Source organism: Simochromis diagramma, unplaced genomic scaffold (assembly GCF_900408965.1).
Source record: "Simochromis diagramma unplaced genomic scaffold, fSimDia1.1 OVJJ01000816.1, whole genome shotgun sequence".
Lineage (NCBI taxonomy): Eukaryota > Metazoa > Chordata > Actinopteri > Cichliformes > Cichlidae > Simochromis > Simochromis diagramma.
In genome coordinates, this window is record NW_024386908.1 from 558,643 (window position 1) to 577,941 (window position 19,299).

At 44.4% G+C, this 19,299-nt stretch overlaps 1 protein-coding gene across 3 annotated transcripts; it reads right to left on the minus strand.

Annotated features, from left to right (window-relative positions):
• Positions 1 to 1,339: 1,339 nt before the first annotated feature.
• Positions 1,340 to 19,082, minus strand: si:ch73-61d6.3 (occludin). Of its 3 annotated transcripts, none has more exons than XM_040035742.1 (9): positions 18,828 to 19,082; positions 14,632 to 15,223; positions 12,112 to 12,303; positions 11,568 to 11,735; positions 7,687 to 7,850; positions 5,867 to 6,121; positions 3,628 to 3,799; positions 2,657 to 2,698; positions 1,340 to 2,526 (listed from the first exon to the last, which is right to left on the minus strand). In XM_040035742.1, the coding sequence occupies exons 2-9, from the start codon at positions 15,208 to 15,210 to the stop codon at positions 2,428 to 2,430; spliced, it is 1,671 nt and encodes a 556-aa protein (XP_039891676.1). In that variant the 5' UTR covers positions 15,211 to 15,223; positions 18,828 to 19,082; the 3' UTR covers positions 1,340 to 2,427. The 3 variants fall into 3 exon arrangements, with proteins under 3 accessions (XP_039891676.1, XP_039891678.1, XP_039891677.1); XM_040035744.1 differs by lacking the exon at positions 18,828 to 19,082 and adding an exon at positions 15,415 to 18,803; XM_040035743.1 differs by lacking the exon at positions 18,828 to 19,082 and having other exon boundaries at positions 14,632 to 15,393.
• Between the last annotated feature and the right edge of the window lie 217 nt (positions 19,083 to 19,299).

The window sequence follows — 19,299 nt, forward strand, 5'->3', positions numbered from 1 at the left end:
ATAACTGATACCTGCAGCCTGAATGCGACAGAGTATGTGCAGGTTTGCATGGGCTAATGCAGCTGAAGAGGTTGTGTCGGTGACCTCATAAGAGCCCCTTAGGCTAACTCGTTTCACACTTGACTGCTACACAAACAGAATTATGTGAGTGGAAGTGGCAACACAAACCTTAGTAGTGTTGGTGACGAGTACATAGTTGCTCTGGTGACAAAAGTTACAACGTGCAGCCATGACCAGACTTTGTGTCCGTTGTCGCTTCAGTCTTACATCTTCCTGCGATCGTGTGCAGAGTCACAGGACAAGAGTCGGTATTTACAGCGTTGGCCCAAGCTGGATATCAGCTCGTGGGCCAAAGCCCGAGTGATAAGTGATCTATTCCAGTCTTATCAGTCCTCCCAGCCTGTACGCTCCCAGTTGCTTATTAGGGACTAAAAACATCCTCCTTTAAAACGGTGACAGTCTAAGGCTACGTTCACACTGCAGGTGAAAGCGCATCAAATCCGACTTTTCTGACCCTGTGCGACTCATATCCGATCATGGTGTGACAGCGTGAACGGCACAAATCCGATATTTTCAAATCCGACCTGGGTCATTTTCGTATGTGGTCCTGAATCCGATACATATCTGATGTTTTAGAAAGCGACTGCTGTTTGATGGTCATGTCGCATTAAATCCGACACAAGACAGACGCCGATTATCAGCGGCCGACATCATAAACACTTCCTGTCCATCCAGTGAAACTGTTGGGAAGACAACGTTGGAGAAACGAGAACATTTTATTTGTACTGTATAATCTGCAGATTCTGACAGAAATCTGCAGATATCCTTTGAAGCACCGCTCCTCTAAAACAGCAATAAGGATCATTATTAGGCCAAATGTAGCTGCTTTGAGCGTTCACAATAGAGCATGTTTGCTGTTGCATTTTATTTGTCGTGTGAACAAGCAGACAAAAAAAATCAGATTTGATCAAATCAGAATTGAGCATTAAGACCTGCAGTGTGAACGTAGCCTAAGCAATTTCCAGCATGCTGGAGCGCCGTGTCACAAGGCAAAAGTACTGAAACCGAAGGATTGTTGATGGATCAACAGCCAATCTTTATGATAGGAACGGATTAGGATCAATCGGGATTTGGCCAGAAGCTGATTTCCAGCAGGCGGCAGAGAAGTGGAGAAAAGTTTGAAACAGAAATAAAAATCTGACTAAAACCTGAAGCAGGACAGTACAGAAACGCACCACCAGAGGGCAGTATTAGCTCACATTAGTCTCACTGACTGCTGCATCAGCAGCGCTCCTGCTCCCCCTGCTGGCAACTCGCTGCACATGCACTCCAGAGCAAATAGAGAATTAGAAATGTTTATTATTCACTAAATTCAATACTTTTTAGACAACATCATTTATGGAGGTACACAGTTACAAAAATGGTCTTTTTATAATAGCGTCAGAGAAAATAAATTCTTACAAAAATAAATGGCTCGCAAATGGTTTTTAAAATGACAACAATGTTCTTCATAAAAATACAAATGCAAGACGAATCACAAGCGAGTCTACATGAATTTAAGGTGTACAGTAGATTTTCACAAACGCTGAGGATTAAAGCTCGTTTTCATTGGCAAAGAATCAAATGAGTTCAGCTTATCGACAGAAACAGCGAGGCGGGTTTTTCAGGAGTGTGATGAAAACATACAGACACTGTGGTTAATTTGACTAATTTGCATAGTTTAAACACACAACTATGAGCCTACAGTATGTACAAGCACGAATGAATCTCCAGGTTTTAGAGACCAACTGTAAATTTGTTCTGATATATACGAAGAGCACGACTCGTTAAAAGAACGCACAATACAACACTGCCACACACAGCCTGTTGGCCAGTTTTGGTGTCACAACATCTGTAAAAAAATATAAAAATCTCAGTGTCGACAAAAGCAAAAAAACGGTAAAAGAAAGCTGTGAAGTTCAGCCACATTTAAGGTCGTTACGAACGCCGACGTGAGAAACCCTCAGCTAATGTTCGTCGGCCACACAGAGGCTGCGTGTTTGCTCACCTACAACATCACCGACTCTTATCTGTGGAGGAAAAAACAAAGAAAAGTCGCCTATCGGAGAGCAAACGCAGAAAAGCGAGCAAAGCGTTACCTCGGGCGACTAATTATTAGGTGACCTTCAAACCGCCTCTCTCCAACCGCAGCCTTTGATCCTCAGGAGTAGCCGTACCCTGCAAGCACTGAGGCCAAACAGGCCGGAGGCTCCTCCCCTCATTCTCTCCCAAAATCAGCGATTATTTGTTTACAGTAGATCATTAAACTTGCAGCGTGTTCCCCGTGTGTGTGTGAGCGTGAGTGTGTCCTTTAACTTTGGTCTCAGCAGGTCACAGAGTCTTTGTGGCATGTTGGAGTGCATCGTGTGCTGTGGGCAGAGTGGGTGCTCAGTGGTTCTTGTCATAGTCCTTCACCATGCGTTTGATGTGGAACAGTTTGTGTCTCAGCCGGCGGCACTCTGTCTTCTTAGCCTGGTAGTCGGACGTCTGCAGACGCAGCACAGAAAAGCCCGTTAAAACAGAAACTCCACACAGGTTTGGGTCAAAGGTCTTTAATAATAATAAATAATGTTTGTTTTAGGTGAGTTAATAAAAAATGCCTGATATGTCTCCTCACCTGCTTCAGGTCCTTCAGCTGGTTATATTCCTCAGCTACAATCTGGGGAATAACACAGAGGTTATAAGGTTTGGTGTGATCGTCGTACACAAAGGAAACATTAAAGCTCACATTTTGTGTCTTTTATGCACAGAGAGCTTAATAAGCAATGACTTTTTTAACACAGTGGCTCTGAGTCACTCTTCACCCTCGATAAAGGCCAAGTCGAGAGACTCTACAAAGTCAGACAGGTTGGAGTTGTGATCCGAGAAATGAACTGTACAAAAACTGACAGTTAATGGAAAACGCTGATATTAGCATAACTCCCTGTAAAACAATTCTCAGAAAGGTTAGTATATTTATAACAGCGGGGGACCGATCAGCTTCTAAAAGCCAGCGAGCAATGATGGAAAAAGCTCCTGCGTGTGACTCTCGGAGCTTAATATAGACGCTTTTCCAGTAGTATCTACTCGGATCGACTGGTTTTCCATTACAACTGAAAACCAGCTAATGTGCATGATCGTTGTTATAGCAACGCATCCGACTGCGTAATTAGTATGCGTCACGAAGGTTGAGGCGACGATATAAACTCCGGGTTAGTCTGTGTGGCTCCTCGTCACGCTCGGGGAACGCAACTCGTGACTCTGCGAATAACGCCACTGACCAGCCAATCAGTGGCGTGCAGTCTGACGACATCACATTTTATGACCTGATGGAAAACCCTGAAAACTGTGGCGAGTCGATCCGAGTAGGTACCAAGGCGGACTTTATCATCGCAGTTTTTTAAGTGACAAACACAATAAATACGTCAAATATAGAACAAATGTAAATGTTTGTTTTGTCGTCTTTGCAGATCCAGGATCGTATTTATTATGTGAAATGCGTTCCACTGAGAGGGAGCTTCTCTATGATCCTGCTTTAGTGTCCTTTCCGTGTCCAGGCTCGTGCAGCTCAGCCGTGTCGTGACTTTCTGAGGAGAGGTTTCATCTCACCTGGTATTTGGCTGAGGTGTCGTCCAGCGTGTCCAGCTGCCGGCTGAGCTTGTTCAACTGGTCGTTAATGTCGTCCATCTCAGCACACAGCCGCTTGTACTCACGAAGGTCTGCGTCAAACTCTCTCTTATAATCGTGTCGCTGATCATCCGATGTTATCTCTGGGTACATGCTGGAGGAAAAGAATGAAGGGAGGCAGGTGGTGCAGAGGAATGAGTGATGGAGAGACAGCAAAGGAAAGAAAGACAAACATCAGCATCGCAAATAAATCTCGACCAATCAAAATGCAGAGTTATCAGCTCCATCAGTCAAGTAAACGTTTACTTCTACAGCACATTTAAAACAACCAGCTTATAAGCATATGCACCATAATAACAGTCACTAAATCAACTGCAAATATACGCTAAAAGTCATTAAATAAAACTAAGTAAAAAAATGCTTTTTCTATAATAAAATCCAGCTCAACTAGAACTGAATCTGGATCGAGGAATATCCAAGAGCAGCTGGCTCACAGACCTCAGTGTCCTGATAGTTTAATAAGGTGGCGCCAAACCATTAAGACAAGTGCTGACATTTTAAACTGGATCCTGAAACAGAGCCAGTATCAGGAGGCCAATTAGGGCTGCCACGATTAGTCGACTATCAACATCGTCGACGACTGATTTAATAGTCGACGTGTCGTTTGAAGCTTTGTAAGATCACAAAAGACGCAGGAATAAGTAGCAGGATTTAAGAGTGTAATAACGGACTGAAACAGAAGATGGCAGCACTGCATGTACAAGGATGCCAGCTGCCGTTAAACCCCGAAGAAGAAGAAGCTCCGTCCCAGAATTCATAGCGCAGCCCAGCTCAGTTTCCAACAATGGCGGCAGCTAGTTAGTTTTAATGTTACTCTTATTATTCTTTCTGGGTCACAAAATAAACGTTTAACATATTTTCAGGCGAGAATGTAGCTGTGTAAACCTCAAATATCTGCTCAGTTTATCAGGACACCACATATTTTCAAAAGCGCTCCGACGTTTTCGGAGACGTCTGTTACCCACTAGCTCGATAGCTAGCCGGGGGCAAGGCTCACTAGAGCCGTGAGAACACCGGACTCCCGGCAAATCGTTTTCAAACCCACCGCCGTCTTTCACTACTCAGGTTAAACATGATATATAAGTCACTTAGATAACTTAAAAATGTTATTGTTTGGCTTTTTTCAGTATTTTATTTGTTCCTGAGTAAATCGGTTTGGCTGAGATTAAAGTTATAGTTTTTACACAGCTGAATAAACATCAAGCAGACAGCTGATTATCAGAAGTGTGAGATGCTCCAGAATTTACTCCGGTGTCCTGTTATATTTTAGATAGCAAGGAGTTTATTAAACTTCACCGAAACAAACTGCAGATTTCATTAAAATTTAATAAACTATCATCTTGCCTTTATTGTTAGTTAGCACAGACCTTACACACTTAAAGCTGTAAGCTAATGATAAGTTATATAAGAGCAGATGCTGCTGGTGCAGTAAGCTGTACGTTTTACGTCCAATGGATGATGATGATCTGATTAGTCGACTAATCGCAAAAATAATCGGTGACTAGTTGACTATCAAAATAATCGTTTGTGGCAGCCCTAAGGCCATTAAAGGTGTAAAGCGCTCACGCCCTTTCTTTCATGCAAAAGGTGAGCTGCTGCTCAGCGTCCAGGCCAAGTGATCAAAGCCAGCATAAAAGAAGGACTGATATTCCTTCAGCACAGAAACACTGAAAGTTCAGCTGTGGCGAGTTCAACTTTAAATGTCTCCCTCTGGGATACTGAAAGTGTGAATAAATGTAACCATGCACAGTGTAAATTTCCTGTCTCTATAATGGACCTTGTACCTTTGTCCCACTTCTCTAATTATGGCCGAGTACAGCTCATGTGAGGCGGCATGCTTTAGAGGATTAACTGCTCTCCTGGACAGAACGAGGGAAACGCCGCGGCCTCTCGTCCTTTGAGTGTCTCTAACTTTACCATTTTAAACGTACATGTTTCAAATCAAGAGATGTTCTCCCTGCACTTTCCCTAAATGAAGGTACTGTGCATGGTCTTCTGAGCTTAGGAATTAAGTCGTGTCAGAGAATATAGGTCAGGTCCCGAGGGCACGACAGCATTCGGCTGCAATCCCCATCCTGAGTTTTTTGCCTAATGACATTTTCTTCTCTAATCCAGACTGTGAGTGAGCAGCTCACAGATAAAGTAGAAGATTATTTCTCACCTCTCCAATTCTTCTGCATCCAGTTCATTGCCCGTCTCTCCTCCCGTGGTGTACTCCGTGTCATACTGAGACTCGTCCAGTTCTGGGTTACGTCTGCGCCTCTTGCCCCTGTTTGCAGAGGGTTTGCGGCCTCCGCCCGTCTCCTCTGAGGGGCTCGAGCTGGTCCCCCCGCTGTGGAAGAAAATGTCCACATCATGGCTCTGTTTACTGAGGTGTGCTGTGGCCAATGGTCGGCTGTTTGTCCGTTCAGAGTACCTGCAGAAAAAAGACATGAGAACGCGGCTTCTTCTTTCACGGGCTTACCCCCCCCCCCGAGGGGGTAATGATTATAAGTTTAGAAGAGCTTAGAGCTCCGAGCTTTTTGTTTTTCACCAAAGAGATTTTTGCATTTGTGTTTTTCATCAGTTTGGGAAACAGTAATGACAAACATCATCCCACACATGGAAAAGATCAGCAGCGTTTAAACCATAACGTGCTTGACGCTGCAGATAGGAGCACACGAAACAGACCAATCGATAACGTCAGCAGAGTTTTTCCATGTTGATCTCTGATTTAATGATCGATACTACTTTCTTACATCATGCAGCTAGACTGGAATTACATGTAAAAGAGATTTGGGGAGGGAACTTTGCATTATGAGGCTAAGATTTAAAAAAGCAGACTGTTTTCATCGTGCAATATGACCCAGAGTTACTGCAAAAAAGACGATCGCGTGTGCTGCCACCCTGTTTCCTTTTCCCTCAGCTTCCTTTAGCTTTTTTAGTTTTCACAGTGCAGAAAGGTGCAGTCGAACATTTTAAAAATAGTTAACCAAAGATAAAAAGCTCTAACGACATTATAATCAAAATAATAAAAGAGTGCTCCTAAATGCCCCGGGCAGACGCCATATGGAGGAAGGCAAAAGTAGACCTTTACTAACCCATTTATGATTATTGCTGCTCATATCTACAATCTGACTCTGTGCCGTATGGAGGCTCTCAGTGACCAGGAAGCAGCTACAGCTCTTTAATAATGAGAACGAGAGGCACATTCAATTTTGTGGGTTTGTGGGGATTTGTGGAGGAATCCAAATCCAATGGCACAGATATTACAAGCTCCTAAAAAACACAACTGTGTACACTGCATCTCTGCTGCTTATCAAACACAGGTTCTGTTTGCCTTGTGAGGAAAATCTGCACTTTGAACCACATCGACTCAGCGTAAAGTGTGTGTATTTTGTGCTGTTAACAGCACAGTCATATATATATATATATATATATATATATATATATATATATATATATATATATATATATATATATGAGACTGTGCGGTGTTAATTTTTACAAAAGGGAAAATTAATCCAACAAGCACTCAAAAAAAACACGGATCTGTGTTGTGGGGAGGGCAATATGTTTTTGTGGGGTTTAACATGGTTGGGTGAGCCATGTGCTCTAAAGTGGGCTTTGCTTTCTGTCAGAGGACCCCCCCCCCCCCCCTAAAAAATATAAACAGATTAATTCTGCATCATTGAGCCAAAGAATCTGTGGCAAAGATATTTTGTAACAATCTATTTCTTTTCTCTTCCTCTGATACAATAAATATGTTCAATGATAAGTCCTGAGCTCAGGGTAAAGTGTGTGTTCTTATTAGTGATCTCACACAGCTGACTGAAGTGACACAAATCAGGAAGCACAAAACAGTTCTGTGGTTCTGGCACTGTGTGAAAAGAATAACAATCTACAATAATAATAATACAGAGTATATACTATACACGCCAGACAAATATCTGCAAGCTCACGGTGTTGAGATAAGTATTCAAAGAAAAGTGAACCACCTACTCGTTGTTGTCGTACGCATCGTCATTGTAGGAGCTGCTCTCCACCTTGGGTGGGGGGTAGGAGACGACGCTGTTAACTGAGGCGTTAAGCGGCCCGCCTCCCTTCTCTGACACCAGCAGGGTCGGGGCATCCTGAACACTCTGGCTTTCCTCCACATTGTTCACCTTCAGCAGGACGGAAAAAGCAGAGAGAGCAGGTTCAGCAGATGCAAACAAACAGCTGAAGTACTCAAAGACCAGACCAGCACACGGCCTCGTTTCTCCTCTGACACATCGGATGCACCAAAACCATCTACTGGGAATTTGTTTTGTGCCATTCGTAATATTTACTAGTTCTACTTAGCAAAAGCTTTGAAGCAGTGAAATATACTAAAGTAGAAAGTGATAAAGGAAAGCGTTGGCTTCAATGATGGCTTTTAAAGACAAAGAGATGAAGGAAAAAGTTTAGTAATTAGTACTTTAAGTCTGAGTGAGCAGTCAGGCATAAAATTGCACTTTGCCATCCAACTCCACACTGAGCAGCTCGGCTCTCAGTGCACGAAAAGCTCAGGAGAGCAAAAACAAAGGAGAGCTGCAGGAGGTGAATTATAAATCAAAACTAAGCCTAACCAAAAATAAACCAAATCTTTCAGACTGCAATAAAATACTGTTTGTTTTACTGACGCCTGTTTCTGATCCTTAAAACCTAAAGCAGTGAATGACATACACAGCAATGCTTCACTTCTTTCTACTCTCTCACGTCTTCACGGACACCTGGAACGGATCTGCCCTTCCTGTCTGTCGTTAAACAAAAGGAGTCGAAACATTTCCCTGTATTTCCAAGTCCTTCCTGTGAGGTCAGGTGACAGCATGACGGCTTTCCTCACAGTGAAGGCCTCAGGGTCGGTCAGTGTTTAAGCCACTAAGTGTATCAATGATTAGACCTGCAAACAAAGCAGCGGCCTTGAAACGCGCTCTACTATCTCTACTACCTCGCACCGAGGGTTTACTAACCAACCACCGTACACAGCGCTACTCCTGTGATAACATCGACCAGGTTTTCCGCTCTCTAGGTGGTACATCGCTAAATTCCTGAGAGCCAAACATCAGCCTTGCCCCTAAAAAACAATAATCACACTGGGTGGAGCGCTTGGGTGGGGGCGAGCAGGGCTTCGTGCAGCTGCAGGAGAATCCTGTTGGAAGAATCTCAACAATGTCCTCTCAGTGAGAAGCACAGCGGCTGTGAGCGCAAGCACAGTAAGAATGTCTGAGAGTGCTGGGCCTGCTGAAGCAAAGCCAGGAGGCAAAGATTGACAGGAAGATTAAAAAATGGCTCGCAGGCAATGTTGGATGTTGATGAGGAGGCGCTGACCCATGGAGCAGCAGTATAAATGAGGCATAAGTGCATGTCAACAAAGGAAGGAATTAGGGGGCATAGACAAAGAAACAGAGTCTTGATGGAGACTCTTAAGGCTTAAAAGCAGAAAATCAGGAGATGTGTCTGTGTCAGCCGGGAAAGGTCGGCTTGCATAACTTTATAAACCTTTTATTTGAGGTAATTAAGTAGAGATGATGGTCTTTACAGAAACTTGTTAGAGCAGTGTCTAATCAGAGATTTAACTACTCAGACACGAGGTGAAAATGTGGAAGAGTAACCGATTCTTTGCTCTCCAACTCTCACCGATATTTTCTCATTATAATGTTGAGTTCACGCTGCTTAATGTCCTGTCAGAACATTTTCTAACTGTGAAGCAGCTCAGGATGCTGCAGACAGCCCTGCAGGAACCGACTCTGATGACCTCATGCAGCACACACAATGCAGCGCACCACCTCGGGCCAGCTGAATGCAGCTTGTGTGTGAGGTCATCAGAGCGAGCCAGGCCTCCCTGAGCTCAACAACAGAGACGGGTCCAATCTCAGACCGACCGCAGCCTTAGACTGTCACTCGCCTGGTGCTTAAAGGAGCCAAACGAGGCCGATGACTCATTCTGTGGCAGAGACACAGGTAGTGTGTCAACAAAGTAATAAAAAAGCCTGCAGTGTGAATGTGACTGGCTGTGATCATCATAATGACAGTAATATATGAACGCAAGGACAGGAGAAAGCCACTGGCACACGCTGGCCGATGTGCTTCATGTAGAGCGCAGTCTTCATGCAGGAAGTTTGACGCGCAGACTACAGATCATATATGTTGTAAACGTATAATTATCTGCTCCCACTGATCATTAAATCCTCTAAGATTCATCTTTCTGACTGTACAAACTCTTCTGTGACTAAAAATATACTTTGGTGTTTTGACTTCCCGGAGAAATTTGTTCCAGTGAAGAGACCTCATTACTGCTCCTGCAACGAGCTTGATGACTTCACTGTGCTCCATTATTAGGCAGCAGTGCTTCTCATTCACTCCGCCCTGCCTGTACACCTCTGCGCGCTATGTTACACTCTCGGGAAGGACGAGCTCTCTCAACAACAAACGGCTCTATATCATTCACCAGTACAACACGTCTGTTTGGTGGAACTTCTGGTATCTTTGCAAGAGCTACACTGTGACTCCCAGCGTCCTTCGACACACCGGTGTAATCAAATGATATTAGGCGAGAATGTAGCAGTCTTAGTTTTGGTTGTGCGGCCTGCGTCGGCTGTCTTAGGGCGAGAGGGAGGATGCAGCGGAGAACATGCAAACTCCACACAGAAAGGCCTGATGGTGGAATTGAACCCAGGACCTTCTCGCTATGAGGCAACCGTGTGAACCACTGTGCCCTGTTTAATCATAATTAATCTGGGTTTCTTTCTTTTGTAGCTGGCATGTATCTGCTATGTGCCATGTTTGTATATTTATCTGTGTTTCTGACATTCGAGTGGATGATGTTTGAACAAACACTAGATGGGAACAGGAAATAAAGACCATTAGTGTGATGAGGTGCTGTGCCGGAAACCTGCAGTACATTACGTGACTGAAAACATTTCTTAGATAAAAGTGCACGTTTCTCTGCATCCTTAATTCATCAGACTATCCTGTTACGGCTGGTTACGAACTATAATTAAATCTCTTACACAGCACTCCCACATTTCAGTTCCTGGTCCTACATGACTGAAAGGCTGTTGACTTTTAGAAAAACACAGAGGCAAACCACCTGCCTGCTTACTATCTCCTCGGGTGGTTAATGATTATTCAGACTGAAACCAGGTTGTAGGCCATTTGCAAACAATCACCGATTGCTATCATCCTGACCCTGAACAAAGTGACTCGGTCAGAGGAAACGTTAGCGTTAGCGTTACTGTTTCCCTGCTGAACCCTTCACAACATCACACATGAAACTCCTCTCGGACTGTGAACTCATAAAGCCAGGCAATAAAAGCATATGAGAGAAGTAAACTGGCGATCAACACCAATCAACTGTCTCTCGACGCAAGTTATATGTTACAAACAGCAGGGGTAATCAACAGACTAAAATAGGGTATGTGCAAGTCTCTGCTTGGCTATTTACAGGTCACCACAATCGCCTACCTGTCATTATCACTGATGACTATCTACACAAGAAGATTACCTCACTGGCAGCTGCCTGCTCACCTACTTCGCTGCCATTTAGCAACAAATCACATTATTTGTGACAGAGAGGTAAAGCAAGTCGGCTTAATCGTTTATGCAAAAGACACAAAACAAACTGTAGTTGAGCATTTCATCATCTAATCAAATCTGTCGGTGATTACTGTGCTCCACCTGAGGCTGGATTTAAACTCTGCGTGACCCTGCTCGCTTGACTCCAAGCTCTGCATGCATAGACTCTAGGCTAGTTTGGGGGCAAAGGAAATGCAGGAATGCAGGAAGGAAATGCGATTTAGTTTTTTAAATCCTCCATTTAAACCTTATTAAACTGTTTCCACCATCCTGTTGTCTCTTACCCAGTCCTCTACATCTCTGCCCTCTGAGGCCTTCCCACCAACAAGAGGCTCTTCCCAGTAAATATTCGGTTTGCCGTAGCGCCAGATCTTCCCTCTTGTCCTCTGAGCGAAGAAAGCAGCAACACTCAAGGCGATGACAACCAGGAATCCACATGCCATTGCAATTCCCTGGTAACGACAAGAATATGAGTCTGAGTACATCTTGAAAGAGATAAGCGCCGAGATAAAGTTGGTTTATCCCGGTACAAAAAGTACAAATGTGTGGCAACATTATGAGTCACAGTGCTGCACAGAACTAATGTGAGAAGGAAATCTCACTTACACCACAGTTTGAACAGGTTTTAACGAGCAGATAACAGAAAACAACTGAAGTCGTTACCATTTTCACTTTTAAACGGCTGATAAACACAGAAATAATTAAAAAACAAATCAATCAAGAAAACCTCTCGAGACTTTTTACCATTTCAGAATAAACAGGTTCATCAGGCAGCGTCATCATTAAATAATCCTGGAAACAAATCCTTCATTTAATATAGCTACAGACCTCCTGTGGGTCCACAAAGCAGTAATGGTACAGGTACTGGTTGTACATGGGGAAGCCTCCCACTCCTCCCATCTGCGAGTAACTGGTCTGGTAAAGATTCTGGCACATCATGAGCATTGGATTGTACATCATACTGGAGGAGCTCTGGGCCATGGGGTTTACCCCCACGATGTAGACGATGTTTATGATGCCCTGAAAGACGCAGAAACAGTGCACCGACATATTTAGTGTAAGAGTAAAGACACATGTGACATCTGAGGGCTGATTAGTGAAAGAGGCGTTTCAGAGGCAGCAGCATCAGATTACATGATGGCAAACAGTCAGCAGCAATCTTATCACATGTGTGGCGAACACATTGTGAGTCCAAAGGCCACAGTACAAGGAGGAGACAGACACCTTCCACGTTGGACTAACAACGCGATCGTGGCTCAAGAGTTGGGCGTTCGCCTTGTAATCGGAAGGTTGCCGGTTTGAGCCCCGGCTTGGACAGTCTTGGTCGTTGTGTCCTTGGGCGAGACAACTTCACCCGTTGCCTACTGGTGGTGGTCAGAGGGCCCGGTGGCGCCAGTGTCCGGCAGCCTCGCCTCTGTCAGTGCGCCCCAGGGTGGCTGTGGCTACAATGTAGCTGCCATCACCAGTGTGTGAATGTGTGGATGACTGAACGTGTAAAGCGCTTTGGGGTCCTTAGGGACTAGTAAAGCGCTGTATAAATACAGGCCAAATGTTCACTGGCTCTCTGGCTTTCATAAGTATGTATTTAATAGTCAAATCAAGTGGAATCATTTTTAAAAAACAAATATTTATGTTAACAGTAAATGAATGAATCATAACAGTGAAAGCTTCCAGGTCAGCACAGAAAGTCAGACTCTCTCTTTTCACACTGGCTCCAGAGTCGTGCTCTGTACACTGAGCTCAATAAACGTAATGGTGTGCTGGATTAACATCTGTATGCAGCGGTTCAACAGAGCGAAGAGTAGAAGTATTCGGCTTCAAATGATGCTTCTGGTATTTCGGGTTTTAGAAAACATCCAAATTCAAATACTATTCATAACAAAGAAAGGCGTTCCCAGTTTTGACTGTCGGCGTAGGTGTGAGATGGGAAGCTTGCAGGAAAATACTGATGATGATATGATTATGTTAAAAATACACTTTATTATCCTAATGGAGTTCCAGTTTGCTATCCACCTGAATTAACCTGAAAGAGCAGAGCTCTCACAGACATGCTTGCTGTCCATGTACGTATCTGTGCATGTGACTTAGTATATCATTACATCACTGAGCTCGGTACCACAACGACTATCAGCTGTTTGCAGTGGACAACGACACCGTCTACAGGCCCAATATTACAAACTTAAACTCAGAAGCTAAACAATCTGTTTGTGTTTCCCTCTATTCATATTTTTGTGGGGACCAAAATCCCCACGAGTCTGAAGACATTTTTGAGGCTCAAAATGTGGTTTTCGAGTCAGGGTTACAGTTAGGTTAGGCTCAGGGTCAGGGGCTAGGGAAAGCATTATGTTAATGACATGTCCCCACAAAGATATGAAAACATGGTGTGTGTGTGTGTGTGTGTGTGTGTGTGTGTGTGTGTGTGTGTGTGTGTGTGTGTGTGTGTGTGTGTGTGAGATTCAGTGATGACTGTAAATTAATTTCCCTTTAAGCTTTACTATCTGTGCAACAACAATTTAAGTATATGTCTTGAGCTAAAATTATTTTAGCTGCATGATGATGATAAAGTTGAGCTCTTTTGGCAGGGGAGTTGGGGATTTTTGTCAAACAGCTGATGAGAACGACTACAAAAGGTTTTGTCCTAAATGGGAGGTTTATGAGGGAGCTCGGGTCACGTTGGGGGGGCTGTAGCTCAGGAGGCAGAGCGGGTCATCGAGTAACTGGAAGGTTGGTGGTTTGATCCCTGGCTGCTGCAGTCTGCATGCCAAATATCCTTGATACTGACCTCAAGTTGCTCTCTGCATCCATCAGAGTGTAAATGTGTGTGAACGCTAGACAGAAAGCACCTGTGTGAATGAGGCATGCTGTGTAAAGCACTTTGAGTGCTCAGGTACATTATTCACCGTGTTATGCTAGCTTTTGTAAATAATTGACTTATTTAAAGTAAAGGGTTCCTGTGTTCAAGTGTTTCAGTCTCCTCAGTGATGCAGAAGCACAGAGTCAGAGTTCGCTCCATCAGATGAAGGTTCTCTTCTATTATCTCCAGAAAATTAGTAAAAATATATTTACAGCTTTAAAACTGTCCAGCAAAGGTGTTTTTATTTAGTTTTGTACCTTGTTTAGTTTGAATTTGTCGAGACTTCTTTGCTTTACTGATTATTTGCCACTCCCATATTTTACAGTGTTATGATAGCACAACCTGGCAAACACTGAGGAGACATATCAAGTGTTGAGAAACATAATTTTCACATGAATATTATGCTTTCAGAAGATCATTCACCAAAGTACTTGCACTCCTCTCTGTGTGTGTTAATAAAAAAAGAGCACATGGGAAATTAAAAGCAGTTTTACCTGCAGGGCAGCCATCAAAACGCTGGATATCAAGACAGCCAGGAAGTACTTTCTGCTGCGGACTGCGTTGGTTTTAGAGAAGCTGGCAATGAAGAAGGCCAGTGCTCCTACGAAGTTAATGGCTGCCATGGCAATCATAGCAGCTTTGGCCGAGTAAGGAGAAATGTAGGAGCCGGAGCCGTAGTAGTTTCCGTATCCGCCGTAACCACCGTAGCCCGAGCCGTAGCTGCCTCCAATGTAGCCGCTGCCGTAGCCCATCCCAGAACCGTAGTAACCCATTCCTGAGCTGTACCCGTACTGGATATCCCACATGAGCGTGGAAGCCACGCAGGCGAATATCGCCAAACACAGCACTATGACTGTGACCATCATGGCTTTGACGATCCCAGGAGGTGACAGCCATTTGTAGAAGTGCTGCGGCTTGTCCTCCATGTAGTAGGATCCCGGTGGAGGTGGGTACACGTTGTAGTCGCTCTGAGGGCCATGGAAGCTCGCCGCAGGCCCAAAGCCATTGTTGGGTGGAGGGGTGAAAGGGGGACTGTAGACCGGCGGACTCTCGTAATGCTGTTTGTCAAACATCGCTCAAAGACGTCTGAAAGTGTAAAGAGAAACACACAAAAAGTCCGTCAGCAACCGAGAGATCAACATGTACGGCGCACAGGCGGGAGGAGCCGTCCCGAGCTGCGTTTCAGCTGAACTGATATGAGCAACGCTACATGAGCAGATACGGGAAAACTAGGTGTGACTAGCAAACGAGGACAGTGTAAATGTTTTACCACTTACAAGGGAGTGCGTTTTATGATGGCACAACTAAGCTTTGTTTATCCAGTTTTCTCCTGTTTGGCTGAGAAAATCGCCTCTTGGACAGATCACATAGAAAAAGACACACAGAGAAAAAAATGAGAGGAATAGCCGCAGTTATGAGGTCTGTGAAGCAGCCGAGTCAGAATCAGTACGGAGACGTCAGTACCAGGACAGGGAGAGCATCCAAACAACAATACTTTCCTTTCTGCCTCTTTACAGGCTGTGGAAGTGTCTCTAGCCTCACGATGTCCACAATTTGAATATTTCACATCTCAGTATCCAGCTAAAACATTTTTCTGCTACACAGAGATTTGCAAGGCCGCAGTTTACGACATAACAATCCCCATTCTTCTAACGCCGAGCTGTACAGGGAGTGGGAGGCCAACATGTTTCACTGAAAGGCACGTAAACAGCTTTCCTGCAGAAGACCTCGAGGCCTCCGTTACCTTTATGTTACTGAAAACTGTGCTCTCTCTGTGTGTGGTGTAAATACGAGTATAACAAAGCGTTACACCTGCAACTCATTAGTTAGCATTATCATTCAACAAATAAAGTGTAACCGGATCTCAAGTTTCATTTAAAACAGCATGTAGACACACGTACAGAGCCGGTGGAAGAGCATGTTTGACATTTTTCTTACTCAGTTTCTGTGCTGAGATGTTTCGGGGGGGTTATTGGTAATTAAAAAAAAAAAAAGAAGGAAAAAGCCTAAGATGCCGAGTCATTCAGAAGTTTAGACACACAGAGAGAGACACAGTCCCTGGCACTGCCCACAGTGTCATAACTCTTGCTCTCTTTTATGGGACTCGGGTGAACACAATGGAAGAAGAGGTCTCGCCTCAGAGCCTCCATCTCAGACACCTTCCCATTATACCCTCCCTCGGTCCTCCGTGTCCTTCAACCCCCTTACAATTGCCCTGTCTCTTAACTCTCTCCCCCGCTTCTCTCCTGCCCTCCATAACTTCTTGTCTTTGTTTCAGGAGCAGGAGGGCCAGAAGTCAAGGCTGCCCATCACGGGAGCAGTGTTGCTATGAAACCAAAGTGAGAGAGAGAGAGAGAGAGAGAGAGAGAGAGAGAGAGAGAAAAAATCGGGGCAGTGTCCGGGACGATCAAACAAGGGCTCCTCTGTGCTGCTCCTGCACGGACGGAGGCAGAAAACAGAAAAACAGAAAGAGGGGGGTACAGGTGGATGAGCATGTCCTTTATTCTCAGCTGGGTGCTCGTTTAGTTCCCGCTACTGCGTTTGTTTATATCGGTAATTTAGCTTTTTACAGCAGCCACTGTCCCGAACTCAATAAATGTTGAGCAATGAAACAAACCAACAGAGGCCCAGAGGAGTGAAATCAAACAATGAGTTTGAATGAACACAGGAGAGGAAGTCTGCAGCATCACATCAGCACACGTCTCCTCCTAAGAATGCACTTGAAAATGCTTTCATAACATCGAGGTTAACGCCCCTTCTCACGTCGATTACAGATCAAATACATTGATTACAGTAAATGGTACATGTTAGATGGCTAAAACAGACACCGAAGTTCCTCTTCCTATAACACCTTCCATACATGGCAATAAATTTCAAGCCTAGATGGTCTAGAGGGCTTGTCCTTTCTTGACTGGTCTTCTGTCATCTGTTACCAAGCCAACTGAAATGCAGTTAGAAGCTAAATGAATTTGGGGCCTTTGGCCTGACAGGATTACATGTGTTTGTAAGCGTGTACGCAATCCTTCTGTGCTCCAAGTCACCTACACAATAGATTGTGAAGACACAGCGCTTCACAAAGCTTAAAACCTTCTTTAATAGACTGAGCATCAACTCTGAATGAGCACAAACATGCAATGTGTATAAAATATGTAATAAAAAGGTTAATATGGTGGCAATAGCTTTAAGAAACATCTTTAATGCAATATCAGTGCTGTAGGATATTATTAATGCAATGGTAATAATGCAGGTTATATTGTAGCAGTAAAATAATTTCTGTATGTCCACACCACTCAGCTCTGACTGCGTGACTTCTACCGCACATTTAATTGCTTCTCCCTAAAATTTCCACTTGATTGCACAAGCAAAAGCAGAGCACCTCAGGAAGAAATCAGCCAACAAGCCACTACACACTTAAAATACTCTGTTTTAAATAAATAATAAAACTACTATTACTATTACTACTTCAGATTAAGAGCTTGTACATGAACAAGAAAGATGTTTGTGGCTGCAGCACAATGATTGTTATAGCCCACAAAAACACGGGGATTACTTATTGGGGACCTTTTCTCCCAGTACTGGCCTGGATACAGTGTAACTACTGTAGCAGGAGTAGTACAACACCGACAGCAGTATCAGTACGTGTTTGTCTAACACTGGGTTGCCTGGCTCGTTTTGAGGCTGGGCAGAGAGCGCAGTGCTTGGACCGAAGTCACAGGTCACGTCAGACGCCCACCAGCCACAGTCTGAGCACCACTACAACACAGAGTCTCTATCATCCGTCGCTCATGAAGGAATTCCAGTTATACAGTCACATGCCGTACATCTGTCAAAAACTATTAGACCCCTGCCCGATGTAGGCTGCGACCCACTGGCACACTCACACGGGAGTCAGCCAAGACTTCCTGCTCAAAAACACCCACTGACAAAGCTGCACCATAAAATCTGTGGGGAATAATCACGGCTTTCTTTTAATGCTCTAACACGAAAAAAGCTTGAGGGACGCGTTTCACCTGGTGGTTTTAAGACCCTCCCCGTGCCAGACCGAGACACAAAGACGGGCACACGGACCCCCAACAATGACTTTACAGAATAACCAGCTGATTGAGGAAAAAGTAGGCAAACTGAAGCAGGAGGTAGGCAACAGACCCCTGGTGTCTACAACGCTTACACGGTCTTAATAAAAGGTTGCATTAAGAGTCGGATCAGCCATTAGAGTAGCTCTGCTTTAAATATGAAGGGTGATAAGATCAAGGCGCTGTAAGGTGTGCAGTATTTTGCATGGCCAAAGCACAACTTCACACACACATGTATTTATATTCATAAGCGCTAACCTGGGTACACACATCACTGAGGTAACACAGCGGTCTAACCGATTACATGCTTCAAGTACTTTGGATTTAACCGTGATTTATTTTACGTCAAACTAAATACTCGTCGTGATATCAATACAGGCGGGGGGTTTGCGCTTTTTAGTTTTAAACAGATTTATGTACCGAGCGTAAGCTAGCTAGCAGGACTCGGGGGTCGTTAGCCCACCTGTCGAAGTAACGAACGTAAACCCGACACTCGCTGTAACAGCGGCAAGTATGAACAACTTTATGAGACATTAAAGAAAGTTACCTCACTTCTTAGAGGCAAAAAAGTCAGTCTGCTATTAACATTACCTCTATCCACCTCACGGTTATCTTACCTGAGGTCGCCGAAGGGGGGGGGGATAGAAACTTGACCAGTGTCCGCCCTTATTTCCTGTCAAAACTCTCCTTCCTTTAAAAGAGTGAAGCTGTTTGGGAAACTAAAGCGCCCGTAGAAAAATGCGTTTCTCTGTTTAAAGTAAACCTCTATCTGAAAGCAGCGCTGAAGTGGTTTCTCCGTCTGCAGCAGCCGTCTGTCCCCGGCACAGAGGCGCAGTGAGCGGTCTCTGAACAAGTGCTTTGTCCCGCTGGTCCGCCGCGATGATGAGGCCCGCCGCGCTACACCGCCGCCTTTCAACCGCAAGAGGTCGCGCTTTCTGCCTTAGCGCGACGACACACCAGACGCACGCATTATTAGAAAGCAATGTTTTCGCAGCAGACACATAGTAATAACATTTAGCAACAAAAGGGCTCAAAAAAACGGAAGCAGGCATAGTCTTCCGCTAGACGATATAGTTCTTTAAGCTCATC

Excerpts from the sequence above, each read along its gene's own strand:
- si:ch73-61d6.3 (XM_040035742.1), bottom strand. The coding sequence starts at position 15,210 with ATGTTTGACAAACAGCATTACGAGAGTCCGCCGGTCTACAGTCCCCCT. Across the intron at positions 11,736-12,111 it reads GCTTTGTGGACCCACAGGAG|GGAATTGCAATGGCATGTGG; the intron begins GTCTGTAGCTAT and ends TGTCGTTACCAG. Across the intron at positions 2,527-2,656 it reads AGCTGAAGGACCTGAAGCAG|ACGTCCGACTACCAGGCTAA; the intron begins GTGAGGAGACAT and ends CTGCGTCTGCAG.